Source organism: Portunus trituberculatus, chromosome 24 (genome assembly GCF_017591435.1).
Source record: "Portunus trituberculatus isolate SZX2019 chromosome 24, ASM1759143v1, whole genome shotgun sequence".
NCBI classification, from domain to species: Eukaryota; Metazoa; Arthropoda; class Malacostraca; order Decapoda; family Portunidae; genus Portunus; species Portunus trituberculatus.
The window spans coordinates 15,718,802-15,737,455 of NC_059278.1; the positions used below are offsets into that span (position 1 = coordinate 15,718,802).

The 18,654-nt window shown below is 41.0% G+C and overlaps 1 protein-coding gene across 3 annotated transcripts in view; it reads left to right on the forward strand.

Moving 5' to 3' along the window:
- The window catches only part of LOC123508307 (serine/threonine-protein kinase PLK1-like), a 108,911-nt gene that overhangs the window by 89,087 nt on the left and 1,170 nt on the right, over positions 1-18,654 (forward strand). Inside the window, exons 5-11 of one of the 3 annotated variants that reach the window (XR_006675910.1) lie at positions 2,633-2,731; positions 3,337-3,536; positions 5,004-5,230; positions 5,873-6,134; positions 6,587-6,746; positions 7,963-8,212; positions 8,531-9,965. Coding sequence is in view for 2 of the 3 variants with exons in the window: in XM_045261910.1 (XP_045117845.1) it covers positions 2,633-2,731; positions 3,337-3,536; positions 5,004-5,230; positions 5,873-6,134; positions 6,587-6,746; positions 7,963-8,212; positions 8,531-8,740 (1,408 nt within the window). In the remaining variant the exon portion in view is untranslated. Of the gene's footprint in view, positions 1-2,632; positions 2,732-3,336; positions 3,537-5,003; positions 5,231-5,872; positions 6,135-6,586; positions 6,747-7,962; positions 8,213-8,530; positions 12,936-18,654 lie in introns of those variants that run through there. The other 2 variants (XM_045261910.1, XM_045261911.1) reach the window with 2 other exon arrangements.

The following is an 18,654-nucleotide window of genomic DNA, read 5'->3' on the forward strand; positions in this document are numbered from 1 at the left end:
GCTGCAGAATTCATGTCGCATCACCAATTATGAAAACGTCCTTGGAAACTCCCGGCATAACTTGTTACGAAGACTTGAGTGTTGTGAAGGCCCTGTGATTCCCTCTACACCCTCTAAGAGAACTTCAGTAACTCCTAGTATAGTTTGCAGCCTGCTAAGAAAACCCCGATATGTTATTACAATTTATGAAGGCCAAATATTTTCCACTACGCCATGTAGTGAAAACCACAGTAACTTCCCCTATAGCTCATAAGGAAAGCCCAAATAACTTCTACTGTTATAAAAACCTCAATAATAACCTCCACTACACCCTATTATAAAAAAAACAATAACTTCCACTACACCTGTTATGAAAACCCCAATAACTTCCACTATACCTGTTATGAAAACCCCAATAACTTCTACCACACCTGTTATGAAAACCCCAATAACTTCCACTATACCTGTTATGAAAACCCCAATAACTTCCACTACGCCCTGTTATGAAAACCCCAATAACTTCCACTATACCTGTTATGAAAACCCCAATAACTTCCACTACGCCCTGTTATGAAAACCCCAATAACTTCTACCACACCTGTTATGAAAACCCCAATAACTTCCACTACGCCCTGTTAGGAAAACCCAAATAACTTCCACTATACCTGTTATGAAAACCCCAATAACTTCCACTATACCTGCTGCGAAAATCCCAATAACTTCTACCACACCTGTTATGAAAACCCCATTAACTTCCACCACACCTGTTATGAAAACCCCAATAACTTTTACCACACCTGTTATGAAAACCCCAATAACTTCCACTATACCTGTTATGAAAACCCCAATAACTTTTACCACACCTGTTATGAAAACCCCAATAACTTCTACCACACCTGTTATGAAAACCCCAATAACTTCTACCACACCTGTTATGAAAACCCCAATAACTTTAACCACACCTGTTATGAAAACCCCAATAACTTCCACTACGCCCTGTTATGAAAACCCCAGAAACTTCCACTACACTGTTATGAAAAACCCCAGTAACTTCCACTACACTGTTATGAAAAACCCCAATCATTTCCTCCTCGGCCCATTAGGAGAACCCGAACAACTCCCAGTAAAGCTCATTAGGAAAACCCAAATAACCTTCACTACATCCAGACAGAAGTAGTAGACGTACAACGCACAAAGTTTTAATTAAGAACACCAGCGCAATTTGTATGAGGCACCGTTGTAATCAGAAAGTGTCACTCCGCCCAGACACAGACGGTCCTTGGATGGCTGTGTGATCTTTCCTTTGGGTGTTTCTTTATACGGATGCTCGAGGCGGTTTCCATTAGACAGTCATTAAGTGGAAACATCGTCCGTCCCTTCCTTTGAATTTCAATGTGAGGATGTAATTCATATGCTGGGCTGCTTAGAATGAGTGGGTTTTTTTTATTTATTTATTTATTTGTTTATTTATTTTATTTTTTTCCTGCAGACTCTTCCCTTCGTCTTTCTCTTGTTGGATGTTCATTTGTTTAGGTAGCGATTATTTTTTTTATTTACTCATTTATTTATTTATTTTATTTACTATTTTTTTTTTACTTGTTTTTTTCTTTTCTATTTATTTATTTATTTTTTTTTTCATTCATACGTTGTTTTTCTTAGCTTCATGATGAGATTGATTTAAGTTGTCCCTTCCTGCACATTCTCTCTTAGCTTATCTGTACTCTTTAGTGGGGATGTGACGAAAATGTGTGTGTGTGTGTGTGTGTATGTGTGTGTGTGTGTGTGTGTGTGTGTGTGTGTGTGTGTGTGTGAGTGTGAGTGTGTGTGTGTGCTTACCACAGATTTTTCCTTATTGTTTCCTATTTCAGTTTTAAAAATAAGATGTTTTCGTATCTAGTTTTCCTCGGTGTAGTATAGTGCTTCATCATCATCATATAATTAGAAATGTATATTTTGAATGCTGTTTATCACCTTCGTCATCGTCTTCGTCGCCGTCTTGTTCTTCTTCCTTCTTCATTCTTCTTCCTTCTTCCTTCTTCCTTCATTCTTCTTCATTCTTCTTCATTCTTCCTCATTCTTCATTCTTCTTCATTGTTGTTGTTGTTCTTCGTCGTCGTCTTCAAGTGTGAGAAAAAGACACATTTTCCTTCACGTTGACTCTTCCTTGGGTTCTTTCCTTTTAAATGTGTAGTGTAACTTGAAATATGGGTGTGTGCAGGTCGCATCTTCCTTTATCCTCATTATAACCTTCCTTTAATCCTTTGCTCTTTCTGTGGTTGTTTGTCTTTGAGCGTGAAGTTACTGGAGTGTGTTTTGGTTACTGATGCACTGGGCGTGTTTTGGAAGTTACTTGATATGTTTTAGAAGTTGATGTGATAGTGGGTGTTTTTTTAGAAGTTACAGGAGGACTGGGTTTGTTTTAAAAGTTACTGGGTGTGTTTTAGAAGTTAGTGTGGTGTTGGGTGTGTTTTAGAAGCTATTGGGAGTATTAGATGTGTTTTAGAAGTTACTGGGGTACTAGGTGTGTCTTAGCAGTTACTGGCGAGGGGGGAGAGGTACTGGGTATATTTTATAAGTTACCTGGGGTTTCTGGGTATGTTTGTGTGAGGTTTTTCCTTCGTGTAGTCTATCAGGTTGTTTTCTCTCCCACCAGCAGGACCATATGTGGCACCCCGAACTACATTGCCCCTGAAGTGCTCAACAAACTTGGCCATTCTTACGACGCGGACATCTGGGCCATGGGATGCATCATGTAGGTGGACACACACACACACACACACACACACACACACACACACACACACACACACACACACACACACACACACACACACACACACACACACACACACACGGCGAGGCAAATGGGCAAGCCTCTTAATGTGGCACTGTTCACCTAGCAGTAAATAGGTACGGGATGTAACTCGAGGGGTTGTGGCCTCGCTTTCCCGGTGTGTGGAGTGTGCTGTCACTGCTGTGGTCTCAGTCCTACCCGAAGATCGGTCTATGAGCTCTGAGCTCGCTCCGTAATGGGGAAGACTGGCTGGGTGACCAGCAGGCGACCGAGGTGAATTACACACAGGCGTACAATAGTGATAATTACAATGTGTACTCTATCAATTATGTGGTGTGAGTTGATGTTGTATTGGGATCAAGATAAGTGGCGGGGTTGAGTGGCAATTACCTGTTTAATTGATGCTATTATGAACCTTACCATTGCTTAGGTGACTAATTATCCCCTCCCCCCTCTCTCTCTCTCTCTCTCTCTCTCTCTCTCTCTCTCTCTCTCTCTCTCTCTCTCTCTCTCTCTCTCTCTCTGTGTGTGTTTTTCATTTCTTTTCTTTTTTCTTTTCTCAGGTACGCTCTCCTAGTCGGCCAGCCGCCTTTCGAGACAGATTCACTCAAGGAAACGTACTCGCGCATCACCACAAACAAATACGTCATTCCACCACTTGTGAGCGACGCTGCCCGCAACCTCATCCGCCGCTTCCTCCACCCAGACCCCAACGCGCGGCCCCGCCTGGACCAGCTGCTGAGCCACGAGTTCTTCACGTCAGGTGGGTGCGCGTCGGCTCCTGACCGGTTGAGCCTCCTTTGTGTGTTCCTCCGCTAATGAAATCCAAGCCATTTCAAGCCATTCCACTGGGTTCAGGAACGCTACAAGGACGAAGCTTGGTGACACTGGTTTTATTTGCGAGTTTTTTGTTTTGTTTTGTCTTTTTGTTATGATGTGTGGTGTTGCTTTTGTATATAGGACCGTTGTTTTATTGTTATTTATTTAATGTTTCATGGTTGGTGATTTCGGTCCACGCTATTCGGTGACTTGTGAGTGTCTTGTTGTTGTTAGTTGGTTTAAGCAGTAAATATTCAAAACTTTGTCTTTTTAATGGTCTTTTTTTCTTTGTATTCTTCTTCGTCTTCTATGTATTCTTTGTATTCTTCTCTTCTTCTTCGTCGTCTTTTTCCTTTCTTCCTTTCTTTCATTTTAAAGTTCTTCTTGTAATGGAAGGATTTAATAGTGTGGGAATAACAGTTCTATTATCTTTTTCTGATTTTGCAGTGGTTATTTTTTTTCACTAGAGCTACTTGTTCTTATTTATTTATTTATTTATTTATTTTATTTATTTATTGCGTAAGATTAATGGCACAGTAACGGTATGGTTGTATTGGCTCGAGAATAACGTACTTTTTATTGTAATTCTGTAATGAATATCCGTCTGAATGGTCAAGATATAATGATTTGAATAAGTGGAAATTCTCTCTCTCTCTCTCTCTCTCTCTCTCTCTCTCTCTCTCTCTCTCTCTCTCTCTCTCAAGCTGGGCCATGCGCGGGCACACAAACAGAATTCCTGAGCACATCTTTGTTACGTGTTTGGGAGTAAATAGGAGACGTTGAGATGTCAATATCCCAACAGAAGGTCTTAGGAATAGAATTTTAGTAGTGCTTTTAAAGTTTCACAAGACCTGCGCGCACACACACACACACACACACACACACACACACACACACACACACACACACACACACACACACACACACACACACACACACATTTACTTTTGAAGATATTCTTTTTTTGTGCTCTTCATGTACTAACTGCCAAGGAAAGCACAAGTTATACCTCTTTTACAAATATCCCAACTCTTTTAACTCCTTTTCTCAACCTGCATTCCTCTTTTTCTCTCTCCATTTCTCTCCTTTACTTTTAACCCCTTCAGCACTGTGACACATTTTTACCAGAGATTTATGTATGATTTAGACCATTTTATTGACATTAGGAAGGGTCTATGGAGGTCAGAAAATTAATGGCCACAGTCTTGATTATTTTTATCCCCCACATAAGTTTCGGAAGCTGTACAAAATCAATAAATAGTAAGCAGAATGAATATGGAAACACATCATGGTACTGAAGGGGTTAAGATCCTGCTGGCATTCACACCCCCAGCTTGCCAAATCAGACATTGTACAGGTAGAAAGCAGCATAGTTAGTATCTGGAGCTGACATGAATATTCCTCGTCACAGGTGTGGTGCCAACGTCCTTACCTCCTTCAGCCTGCACTCAGCCTCCTAAGTTTGGGCTTGAGGTGATCGGCAAGTCGGTGTCTATGCCAGAACAGCAGCTTCAGCACCCTCCTTCCCTGCCTCAGTCTCAGTCCCAGCAGCAGCACCCTCTCTGTCAGGACATCAAGAAGATCACCTCCTCAGTCTCCACTCTACGGATCCCCAACCAGAAGCCTCAGACGGACAAGGTAATGGTGGTGGGTTTTGTAGAGTTTGTCATGTGATTTAAGTTTTTTTTTATTAATTTTTCTTTACTTTCCCTAGTTTTATGTGATTGTGTGTGTGTGTGTGTGTGTGTGTGTGTGTGTGTGTGGGTGGGTGGGTGGGTGTGGGTGTAGGTGTAGGTGTAGGTGTGTGTATGTGTATGTATTTTGGAGTGTTAATGGTTATTTTTGTGCTGTTTTCACATTTAAATGTTTTTTGTACATGTCACTTTTGTAATGTAAAGCATTGAGTATCAGTATTTACTTTATATGTATTCCCTGTTGAGTTGTTGAGTGGTGCCAACACTTCTGCAAGGTGTACTTTCACCCATTGTATCAGGGACTGGTTGAAAGTGCATGCAAACAGGTACGTGTCAATGCAAAGCAGCAACAAGAATAGCAACGACACAAGCATTGTCCTACTGATAGTATACTCTTTTTATTGATTCAGAGATAAAGTCATGCTCCCAAACACACAATCTCTCTCTCTCTCTCTCTCTCTCTCTCTCTCTCTCTCTCTCTCTCTCTCTCTCTCTCTCTCTCTCTCTCTCTCTCTCTCTCTCTCTCTCTCTCTCTCTCTCTCTCTCTCTCTCTCTCTCTCTCTCTCTGTATGTTTTGTATCCACAGATATCCATTCTGGAGGGAGGTCTTGGTCTAGGCAGTCCTCCCCCCACCCGGCCTACCAACACTGCAGTCCCCAAGGAGGAGAACCGCAAGAAGGACTCGGGAGGCACCCTGTCCTCATGTCTGCGGCAGAAGCTCTCCTCTGTCATCTGCACCACGGACAACAAAGCCTCAACGGGCACTGTGGTGACAGCCAAGAAGAGGGACGTCACCTCGGGGACTCTGTATAACCTGCTGGCATCCTGTCTGGACAACATGCCTGATGGTGGGTCCTCATCTCAGCAGATTTGTATTCCAGTCACTGGCTGTAAGATAAGCAAAGCAAACATTGGCCTTTTAAAACTTGCTGAGTGTAAACAAGTACTGGGAAAAGTGAGGTTTAACATAATTTGTTGTAACTCATCTACATCTCATCTAGCACAGACTGAATCATCAGGCATCCAGAAACTGTAAAATATAAAGAGTCAGTGGAAAATTTTGTTTTATCACAATATACGTTTCATGGTATGTATATTTTTTTCAGAATAGATATTTTTGCATCCAGATATATCCAATATAGTTTTTAATAAGTTTTATTGAGCAATCTACCAGCTGAGATCAAAGTAGGTAACTGCATATTGTGTAATGTAACAAATACTTCCCCTTCATGTATGTGTGTATATATGTCATGAATAGTGAATATATATCTCAGTCATGTGTATTATCATCCACTGACAGACATGAGCACCAATCCTGCTGTCCTCAATCACACTCCACTCTTCATCTCCAAGTGGATTGACTACTCCAATAAGTACGGCTTTGGCTACCAGCTGTCAGACAACTGTGTGGGCGTGTTCTTCAATGACCTCACCCGCATCAGCATAAGTCCAGACAAGAGGTGGGTGCAGAATATTCTTGAACACTGTGGGTGTTGCCTCACTCTGATCAAAACGGGTTATTCCTGCATAGATGTATTGTGTAACTGTGGACACCATATGTTTAGTTGGTTTTATGAGATATGTGTTTGGATGGTCCTTGACCTTGGAGTTAGTTATCTAAGCTTTCCTTTATATATATATATATATATATATATATATATATATATATATATATATATATATATATATATATATATATATATATATATATATATATATATATATATATATATATACACAGGTAACTCGATTTACGCGTGTTTGATTTAAGTGTTTTTGTTATAACGCGACCAAAAAAATATTATAGTTGATTTAATTTGCGCGATCGGTTTGCTTATATACAATTTGGCCCAACCGCAATTTCAAACTGAGCACCAGATGCAATTTCAAACTGCACGCTAGAGAGTTCCGCAGCTGGCCGATAGGTGGGAGCTCCGTTCTTCTCGTGCCTCATTTGCAGTCTGCCAGCACTGAGTACAGACAGAATCTCTTCAATCTGCCTATAATTCACCAAGATGGCCCCAAAACGTCCTTCATCTTCTTCTGCATGTGGGGTTATTTTTGATAAGTGGATTTTTGATAAAGTGGTAAAGCTCAGAAGAAGATGGTAACTGACTGTTGTGTGAGTGGTGAAGGCAGTGACAGTGAGTGCTGTGTTTATGTATTCTTTGTTTTGTTGTTTTCTCTTATTATTTCTTATTTTTCCCTTTACTTTAAATACACTTCTAGTATTTAGAATAGTAAATAATAAAAACATGTTAATTTAGCCAAATAAATAGAGTATTTTGTACGATTTTTGGGGGATCACATATCTGTTGTTTCTTATGAGAATTACATGTTTGTTTTACGCTAATTTTGATATACACGATGATGCATCTTGGAACGCATCTACCGCGTAAATTGAGAGTTACCTGTATATATATCTGTATATATATGCTGTGCTCTTTGGATTTCACTGTAAACAGTGGACATCAGTCCCTTTAGATTCTATTCTCTAGCCTTAGTATTTTTTTTACTATAAGACTAAAAAATGTATAACCTTCCGTAACTAATGCACAGTGTACCCCAGATGGCAGCAGCCAAGTGGAGTAAGTTAGGTTAGATTATGCCATAGCTTCAGTATTAAGAATTGCTTGTATAACCATTCATAACCCATGCACATCTCCCTGGTGACAGCCGAGTAGAGTTCACGGACTCGACTGGGCGACTAGTGGTGCACCAGGCCGGTTCATTACCAGCCTGGCTGCAGGAACGTTACCAGCTGCTGCGTTACTTTGCCACCTACATGGAGGAGAACCTGACAGAAGCTGGGGATGTGCGGAGCAGTCGGGCAGTAGTCGGGCGAGGCAATGTCATTCCTCACGTGAGGCGCTGGGACCGGACACCAAAGTCCATCATTATGCAGCTTAGCAATGGCACCTTCCAGGTATATGTGCTCCCCATGTTTGTTCTCTAAACTTGATATGCAAATGTTTGGTATAAATGTTGCTAGGAAAGGAACTGCTGCCTTGTGTTGAGCATACTGTTACAATTTAGTGTATGGCAGTAGCCTTGTGCTCTTTATTCTCGCTTTGGAAGGGAGGGCTGTGGGGACAGACTTTAGCCACCGTCAGGATGTCAGTGTGAAGAGGTAAGCAGTGTTCTAATTCAGCAAGAGGCAAGTGGTGAATTTATTTTAGCCCCAACTGCAACTTTTCACTTGCACCCAATTTTCTATTTTAATAATTACAATTCCCTCCCACAGATCAACTTCTTTAAGGACCACACCAAGATAGTGATTGCCGGTGAGCGATCAGATGTGAGCATCATGTTCATCAGCAGTGACCGTCAGTCCTTCACCTACCGCCTCTCCCAGCTGGCTGAGGTGGGCTGCGATGCCATGGTGCGGGAGCGGCTGGTTTATGCTCTCTCCTGCCTCCGCCAGTATGCTGAGTTGGATGGAGAGGAGGTCTGATGGAAAGCTTATTCTATTCCCAACCTTCATCATTTTGCCATGAGATTTTGGAAGGTCTTTTTTGTCTGTTAAGTTCTTGGATGAAATGAGTGTTTGATGTTTTGTTGGCTTGTCCGAAAGGAAGTGGAAATTGTTCATGGTGGAAAAATGTTATACTGTGAATCATCATGTCATGAAAAGTTTAAGTTTGCTTTAAGTGAAACATTAATGCATAGTGCTCATTGAGAATGCACTATAATATGTTACACTGGAATCTTCAACATGGATGCACTGTATTTATTGAGGAAAGGAAAGGTTTTAGTGTGTGAGCTGCTGCATCAGTGAATGGTGTGTAGGAACTGTAAACTATGCAAAAACTGTACAGTACTATTGCCTGCACATCAACATACACAGCTGTGCAGCAGCTTTGTTATAACATTTCTCCTGAGAAACGGAAACCAACACCTGTGTTTGAGACCAATGGAGCATGAGCGCTCTACCTCACAGCTACTACTGTTAGTTATGTATCAAATCACTGCCCATGATGATAGTCAAAAGGGCACAGAAAAGCCTACTTGGCCTCCCCCATGCACTCCTTCACTGCGCCAGTGTAACTCCAGACTGAACTGTGTGGCTGCCAAGGGTGTGTTGGGGAGGCTGGTGACGTGTTCTCCGTGTTGCCCCCAGTGTTTACCAAAGAGTGCAGAAGGGGGGGCAGTGTTGCACAGAGTGGATGAAACAGAAGTATTGGTGGCACGCCAGGCAAGATGCTTCAGGCAGCAAGAAGTGATGGCTGTCTGGGCGAGGTGACAAGAGGTTGTGCCAGGAACATTGTAAAATACCTCTTCTGTGCATTAACATTCAGTTCTGAAATCCGTTTATATGTATATGTATATACATATAGTATATATATCAAGTTTAATCAAATCAATAATGATCTCTTATGCTAACCTGCTCAATGATTCAAATAAAAATGTGCATTCTTGGCATAATTTTGCAATGTCTGTTTTTAGAGGAGTTATGTGCAATCTTAAAGTAATAGGTTCTGTGGCAGGCAACAAGGAGTCAGTCATGCTCAGAATACTAAGTGATGCATTCTTGTCGGCTGTCTTAAAACTGAGGTGAAAGATCATTTTTCTTTCAAAGTATGGAAATGCAAGTCCGTCCCTGTGTGTAGTGCAGCATCAGAAGTGTGTGTGTGTGTGTGTGTGTGTGTGTGTGTGTGTGTGTGTGTGTGTGTGTGTGTGTTTACATTGTAGTGTACATATAGTGTTTGAGTCAAGCTCATGTTGTCCTGTCTCCATATCTACTTTTGTCCTCAACTTTATCTTAAAAATCTAAAGATATTCCCTACTGACTTGATTTCCATATCCACATCATTCCAGCAGTCAGTGCTTTGTGGAAGATATATTTTTGAACATTCAGCATTCATTATTCATTATTTTTATTCACGCCTTTCTCTTCTTCCATTTTCTCTTGTCTGGAAATAACTTTGCCAACCTTTCCAATCTTTGTACATACTCTGAAAGCTTTGACATTTTCTTCTAATTTTCTCCTGTTCTACCTCATGACTGCCCTTGTTAATCTTCCTTCTAGATCATTTGTATAAAAGGATTATACTTTGGTGACATATCCTTTCTTAAATTCTTGTTGACAGTATTTTTTAATTTTTCAAGTTATCAGTATACAAGGAGAAACGATCAAATCCTGTATCATTATAAGTTAATCTAAATCCTCTTCTTATTAGAACTGCTTTCATTGCCTGCTCACTACAATGTGTGTGTGTGTGTGTGTGTGTGTGTGTGTGTGTGTGTGTGTGTGTGTGTGTGTGTGTGTGTGTGTGTGCACACTTAATTGTTGCTGGTACTGCTGCTGCTGTTGTATCTTTGAGGAGCAGAACCAACACCTGAGCAGAGTAGAGGATATTGGTGATAGGGAAGATCTGGCACAGTGACAGGAGGTGTATTCACCTCAACGAGTGAGTGACGATTTACATGAGAACGCTGTGTTGTCTGAGAGTGATTGGTGACCCACTTCTCCCTCTGCATGGGAACTACCACACTCACATTACCCGTGTTCCAAAATATTATGAGGCCTTTTTCACAACCAAAGAGTGAATGGTATAAGGAAATATTGTTCCCTTTTTGGCTCAGGATATTTCTCTACCAAATGTCAGATTTGGTGTTGACAGCCAAGTTGGGCATCAATCCTATTATCTTGCAAAAGAACCAATGATACTTAATGTGTAGTACATTTCTGAAAACTTAAGCTGGTTATTTTGTTTACTTTAATGGGAATTCACTTAAATCAAACAATCCTCCTGTGAGGCACATTAAAAGTTTAGTACAAACTCAAATGCACCGGGAAGGAACCAGTCTGGGTGTTTAGCAAAGCAGGCGACTTCAGTAATGATCTCATCTAATTGTAATCCATTATATTTCTTCATGTTTCTGTCACTGTTCTTGGCACCGTAGCAAGGCCGAGGGGACCCGGGAGATGGCAGCACCATTGTCCACCACCAACCACTTGTTTTGATTGTAGCTTTATGTTCAGAAGGGTTTATTTGAAGGAATTGTTTGTGGTGACTTAAATGGTCAGTGCACAGCAAGGACTACCAGCAGCCTGGGTCCTCAGCTGCTGTTGCCAGGTCAACATGATGTATTTATTAGAATATTTCTCTGCTGTGAGGTCTTGTCCTCTGTTTTCTGTCTTACCAAAGATGGCAGGAATTACTAGTGTTCTACTTCAATGCAGAGAAACTAGACAAGCTTTTATTATTTCCAAATCTACAGAATAGAATGCTTTCTGTAGTCTAGACACTGTTGAGGAAAGGCACAAAGAGGTCTCCCAGTTGTACAGGTTGACCTCCAGCTTTGCCTAGTCATTTTCAAGTTTAATAGAAAATTAATAGTGTTTCTGACAACTGCATTGCCTGCTGGAGGCTGGAGTGGCCCCGGGGCACCAGGGCAGAGGTGGCTGCCAGAGACTGTGCCAAGAATCCCTTATATAATACTGTTGTAGGACACCATTACTATTATTGATATAGTAGTAATAACCATATTGTTGTAATCTATTTATTTTTATCATGCATCTGTGATTCCTTGTCTTTGTTACTTGTACATTTTTTTGTTTGTGATATTCATTGGTTTTCATTTTTTTATAAGTATGTATGCAATTGTATGTATAATGTGCAGCATTGATTTAAGGCTGTGTTGTGTTAGATTTATAAACTTGTTAAGCGTAGCGCTCAGGTCTTTCACAAGCTGTTGTAGCTAAGTGGTCTTCCTCGGGTTATTTGTTCTTCATCTCTGGCATTGGTTGTAATTACCAAAATCCTTCAAATTGGTGCCTTGATACACAAGCGGTGAGAGGCAGCCACCCTCACCACCAACCCTGTGTGGTGGTGGGTGGTGCCACACTGACCTGGTGGTGGTCACTTCTGGTGAGCAAATCTGTAATTGTTGTAATGAAAGATGCCTGGATATTACACTTAAAAACAATCTCTTCCATATTGTAGCTGTACCAAGTTAGTATTTTAGTACAGACTGTTGCTCTCTCTACCACAAGACTGCAGTGGTGGGGCAGGCAGGCACCACAGCACCACAGGCCGGCAAGTCAGCAGGGCATCGCAGCGCTGTTGGCGCGGGCTTCCAGTGGGGCAAGGCCTTGGTCCAGGTTCCCAGGTGCTTTTGGCCCATAGTGAGAGTCTCTTTGACTGTAATTCATAGGTTTAATGTAGCCAATACTGAATTTGATTGCCTTTAGGGGTAATGACTAGTCAAAGGGACAGGCAGAGGTTGGACCAATTTGACCTCAGCAAGTGAGGGCAGCTGCAGGAGTGTCTGATGTGGCAAAGATTCCTTCCATAACAGTACACAGAGTGAGCGGCGTTGGCCGGGCCGCGGCTCCCGAGTCCCGACACCAGTGTTAACTGTTCCTCTCGGGGCCAGTGTGCTGCCAGCATCACTTGCCTTGCTCTGTAATGTCCAGTTCAATATTGCATTATTAAGCTAAGTAGCCCACTCAAGACATGTATATAAACCATAATGTAAGAATAATGGAAGTAGTCATCTTGAATCTGTGCAGTATGATGTACATTACAGACTGTCACGGTCTTTCATTTTTCTTTATTTTTTTTTATTTTTTTTTATTTATTATTTTTTTTTTGCATCTTGTAGACTTTAATGCTTTTGTTTGTAATAAATCGTTGAAGATCCTCACTGGTTTCAATAACTTTGATGATATCGTCTTGTAGGGAGCACAAGTGGCTTTCTTCATGGTGTGTGGGAAGCAATCATATACATATTGTTACAGGAGGTTGTGTGGCTTCATGGATAGGAACGGAAGTAATTGCGTTGTTATAGTAGTTTGTGTGGCTTCCTGAGGAGAACAAGTAGTTGGGGGGGTAAGGGACAGTGTGGGTACGATAAGCTGCCTTTTTCCAAGCAAAAATTATTAAGCTGAATATCGCGCCGCAACAATGAGGTCGTAAAGGAGGACAGATGACTCGCTTGTCATACAGAGGTTACTTGAGATCACTTGAGAAGGAAGAAAACTGACCGTGATGACTAAAAGTGCCGCGGAGCCCCGATCTACAAAAGTAAAAATTTATTCATGCTTACGTATATCTCGTGTAATATACTCGACTTTTAGCAAAATAAATAAATAAAATAAATATTAGATGTGCTACTAAATTTTTGGAAAACAATAGTTATTTTTTATTATATCCTTTAAGGGTGGGCAAGAATCGCTGTTTTGAGTATCGCCGATTCCGATTCTAAAGTCTGTTGGAATCGCTGGTATCGATTCCGGAATCGATACCAGGGCCAGGGAGCCAGCCGATTCTGGTATCGCTTCATACCCTTCGCGATTCCGGAATCGATCCCACCGCTCTGTCTCCAGCGCGCGACCTGGGGCGCCAACTGATTCTGGTATCCCTTCATGCCCTTCACGTCCACGACACTGGTATCGCCTCCTTGCAATCACGATTTGCCTTGGTATTGTGGCAGTGTGTGAAGCGATTCCGGAATATCATTTTTCTACACACACACACACACACACACACACACACACACACATCATTCCAGCTACACGGCCCGGTAGCTCAGTGGTTAGAGCGCTGGCTTCACAAGCCAGATGACCGGGGTTCGATTCCCCGGCCGGGTGGAGATATCTGGGTGTGTCTCCTTTCACGTGTAGCCCCTGTTCACCTAGCAGTGAGTAGGTACGGGATGTAAATCGAGGAGTTGTGACCTTGTTGTCCCGGTGTGTGGTGTGTGCCTGGTCTCAGACCTATCCCAAGATCGGAAATAATGAGCTCTGAGCTCGTTCCGTAGGGTAACGTCTGGCTGTCTCGTCAGAGACTGCAGCAGATCAAACAGTGAATTACACAGCTCAGTGGTTAGAGCGCTGGCTTCACAAGCCAGAGGACCGGGGTTCGATTCCTCAGCCGGTGGAGATATTTGGGTGTGTCTCCATTCACGTGTAGCCCCTGTTCACCTAGCAGTGAGTAGGTACGGGATGTAAATCGAGAAATGTGACCTTGTTGTCCCGGTGTGTGGTGTGTGCCTGGTCTCAGGCCTATCCGAAGATCGGAAATAATGAGCTCTGAGCTCGTTCCGTAGGGTAACGTCTGGCTGTCTCGTCAGAGACTGCAGCAGATCAAACAGTGAAACACACACACACACACACACACACACACATGGAAGAGGAACAAATAAACAATTGATTGGTTGAGGTATTTGATATTTATTATGAAAATACTTTATATACAAAATAAAATATTACAAAATATATTTCAGTGTATAATCACAGCCAATACTTTATCACAGTTCCGTATCACAAAATGAAAGGGAGATTCCTATTAAAAATGCCAAACTATAATATAATCACAAGAATGGCAAAAATACATAATACATCCTAAGATTATGGCAAAATTTTTATATTCATAACTAAATATTCCTTTATTTCACTATATCCTTTCAAAGAAAAAATATATTCATTTTGATATATATATATATATATATATATATATATATATATATATATATATATATATATATATATATATATATATATATATATATATATATATATATATATATATATATATATATATATATATATATATATATATATATATATATATATATATATATATATATATATATATATATATATATATCCATATAATATACCCTAGCCAATACTTTATCACAGTTCCGTATCACAAATTAAGCTAGTGGAATCGACAGGCCAAGGTATCGATACCATTCAGTGGAATCGATACCATGCTGTCTGCGGCGGAATCGACGGAATCGATTCCGGAATCGTATCGTGCCCACCCCTAATATCCTTAAACATTAACAATCCTATTGCGTACGCGTTAGTAGTTATAGAGTAGGTAAAAAAAATGCGTATATATGGTTGGGCGGAACCATCATAAGGTGCAGGATCCAATTTAAAATAATTGGTCAAATGGTGTTGAAATTAGTGACGGCGCCAAGGGGGCCTTGGGAGCTTGAGGCTCCCCAATAAATGATAGCCAAGCTCCTCCTCCCCTCAGCCTGTTCGTGTGTCATGACATTGAAAGGTTTTAGTTAGCTTGAGGCATAGACCACTATACGTTACTATACATAAAGTAGTTTATTTCTTTAGTGGTAGTATTGGTCAGTGCTCGTCTTTGCCTATCTGGTGTTTCCCAGGGATCTGTCACTATTGTGTAGTGTGTGCTCACAGCAATGACAGGACGGCGCCAAGGAGGGGCTTCAGCTCCCCCAATAATGAGCCAAGCCCCTCTTCAGCCCCCCGCCCCTCGAATATTACTAATCTTGCTGTAATATGAATTAATTCTTGGAGCGCCAAACAGCCGATCATTGATGCTATTATAGACATATTTCCTGCCAAACACCAGAACAGGCGCATAGTTTTAAAGTAAGATGTTGATTTTAAGTTCTTTAGCAGTTTGTCATGCTCTAATTTCTACTGTTCTTTCTCAGATTGTATTAACTTCATATACATAGAATCATTCTTTTCTGCCACGTCAACAACGTACTTACATGTCTACATATATTCTATTTCTTTTGATAGTGACTTTTACATTAATGGTAAGATCTGCCGGCTTCCCCATATCTCCTAATCAAGGCACTGACTATATATCCACCCTATAACACTGCGTCCCAAGTTCACAAGGTTCCCGTTCCTTCGTGGCTCCGTCCCCGACCACCACCAAGAAGCTGTGTAGCTGCACAAACCACACCACCAACATCAATCCAGCCACACTAACTATTCCACCCTAGAATTTATTTTCCAGTCTCCCAATTTTTTCCTGTCGTTGCTCTGCCTTTTCCAACTCTTCCCTCGCAGTTCACGCCCACGGCCACAACTGCGCGCCCCGTGATGCTTTCAGACTGTCCTTCAGACCTATATTCACCCTGATAGCTGGTTTCTCAGTCTTCCCGAACTCCCACTCTCGCCCAGTCAGTCCATACCAACTCCCAGCCTCGTCCCGTTCTCTTCATAGTCATGCATATTACCCTCTCATCAGATCGCTAGATATCCTTCGCGTGAACCAGCGCCCCGTGTCGACCAACGGCCTACCTCGCTTCCCCGTGCGTCAGTCAGTCAATGGGCGGAGGTTCGTCACGCCACACTTCCGACTGTTCATCCCTCGCCCACCTTCCCAGGGCGTGGATTAAGCGAAGACCAGCAGTGACAAGTAGAGACGACCGTTCGAAAGGATGAGGGCAAGCCATTTTTCCAGCTTGCCAGAACCAAGAGCGTACACAGACTCCAGTGAAGTAAGTGTAAGTGTAGTTTGCAGAAAGTAATATGTTGGGACGAGTGCACCTGCGTAGTGTTGGCGAGCTGTGTTGGGATGGTATACAGACTACTCGATTGTACTATACTTATGGATTTGGTATCTTTATTGGTACGCAGTGATGGGCTGGATTATGGTAGTTTGGCCTTTTAAGAATAATAAGGCACGATTCAAACTTCCAAGTAAAGTATTGTATTCTATTTGTTTATTTCATCCACTGCATTGATGTTTGTGCATGAGGCGTTAGGATATCATTGAGGGAAGGAAACCAGGATGAGCGCAGTAGTTTTATTTTTATTTATTCATTTATTTTTTTTATTTTATTTATTTATTTTTTTTTTTAGGATGGGGAAGAATGGTGTAATCAGAAATAACCATTGCTTACTTATCATCGATTGCGAGAGAGGAACTACGTAACAATTTGACAGGCTAAGCATCACTTCGGTTTCCTTTCCTCTCAATTAGGGGGAACATTTTATTAACGTGAAGTGTAACATTATTTTACTTATGTGACGAACAATGCGGATTTGATAGTTAGGTTGGTGCTAGTATTGACTGCCATCATAGTAAAACTTAATTGCTCGTCCATCCATTGGCAGTCCTGACAAACAAGTGATGCGTTGATAAATAATGATAGGTTGGGTTAACAGTAGGCGGCAGCTGAATAATAAGAGAGTTCGCCAAGTTTCGATCGAGGCAGAGATCCATTTAGGATGACATACTTAATTATTAAGGCGTCTTGTATTTTAATGACTTAATTGTAACGGGTTATAGTGGGGTATTTTCGAGGATATTTCATGACCAGAGATAGTTTGCTAAGGTTTCATCGTCAATGAGAATAACACTGGTTTAAAAACTATCAACTCAGAAATTAGTCCTTGTGGCAGAACAAAGCGTTTCAACATAGAAGTCACAGTTCGGCACTGCGGCTCTGCTGATAATGGTCTGTGCTCCTTAGGACTGTGATTATGATTGCCCTATTTGTATAATTTTATTTTATTATTTTTTTCTGCACACACTGATGTGCATCTTATATATATATATATATATATATATATATATATATATATATATATATATATATATATATATATATATATATATATATATATATATGCGTCTTGTATTTAGCAATTTATTAATTTCTTCTGCACTCACTAATATGCTCATCAACATTTTTCTAACTGAGTCTTCCTGTTTTTTCTCATCCTCCGCTCTTCTCGTTTCCTTGACCTTCCTTTATTCTTTGTTCAGTTCGAGTTGTCAGAGGTTACTATACCTTGAACCCATATACATAGTTTTGACTTTATACACGACATTCATGGCAAGATAGTGTATAAAAAATGGAAGTCAGATACTGTCGATGTTTCGTTCAAGATAATGGTTAGCCACACAGAACACTACCGTGTTAGACATATCAAGAGCTTTTAATAGAGTCTGGCACATTTCGAAACTGCCCACCTACGGTTTCTATCCTTCTCTCTGCAACTTTATCTCAAGTTTCCTTTCCGACCGTTCTGTTGTTGTGGTAGACGGCCACTGTTCTCCTAAATCTATTAATAGTGGTGTTCCTCAGGGTTCTGTCCTGTAACCCACTCTCTTTCTATTATTCATCAATAATCTTCTTAACCAAACTTCTTGCCCTATCCACTCCTATATATACGCTGCATGATGATACCATCCTTCATCTTTCCACGTCCTTTTAGAGACGACCAACCCTTCAGGAAGTCAACAGATCACGCAGGGAGCTTACGATCGCAACGTACACTCAAAATATTGCCCTCTCCTGTGTTAAGCAATAGTGAATTGGCAAATTGCAACTATCTTTTTCATCACTAGAGGAAAACTAAGAAAGAACAAATGGTTTGACTTATAGTTTTCTAAATGTCATGTAGACCTATTATTAATGGTGTTAATACGAAATAGCTACAATATTGAAAGAAATACAGCAGGCCACTCCCGGGAGAAATTATGGTAAAAAAAATGTTTTTTTTCTCGTTTATAACATGGCAAGAAACAAACAGTGAAATAAAATTTCACTGATTGATGCTTTCTCCAGTGTCCAATGACATGAAATCACACATCATTCTAAATAAGAGAGAGAGAGAGAGAGAGA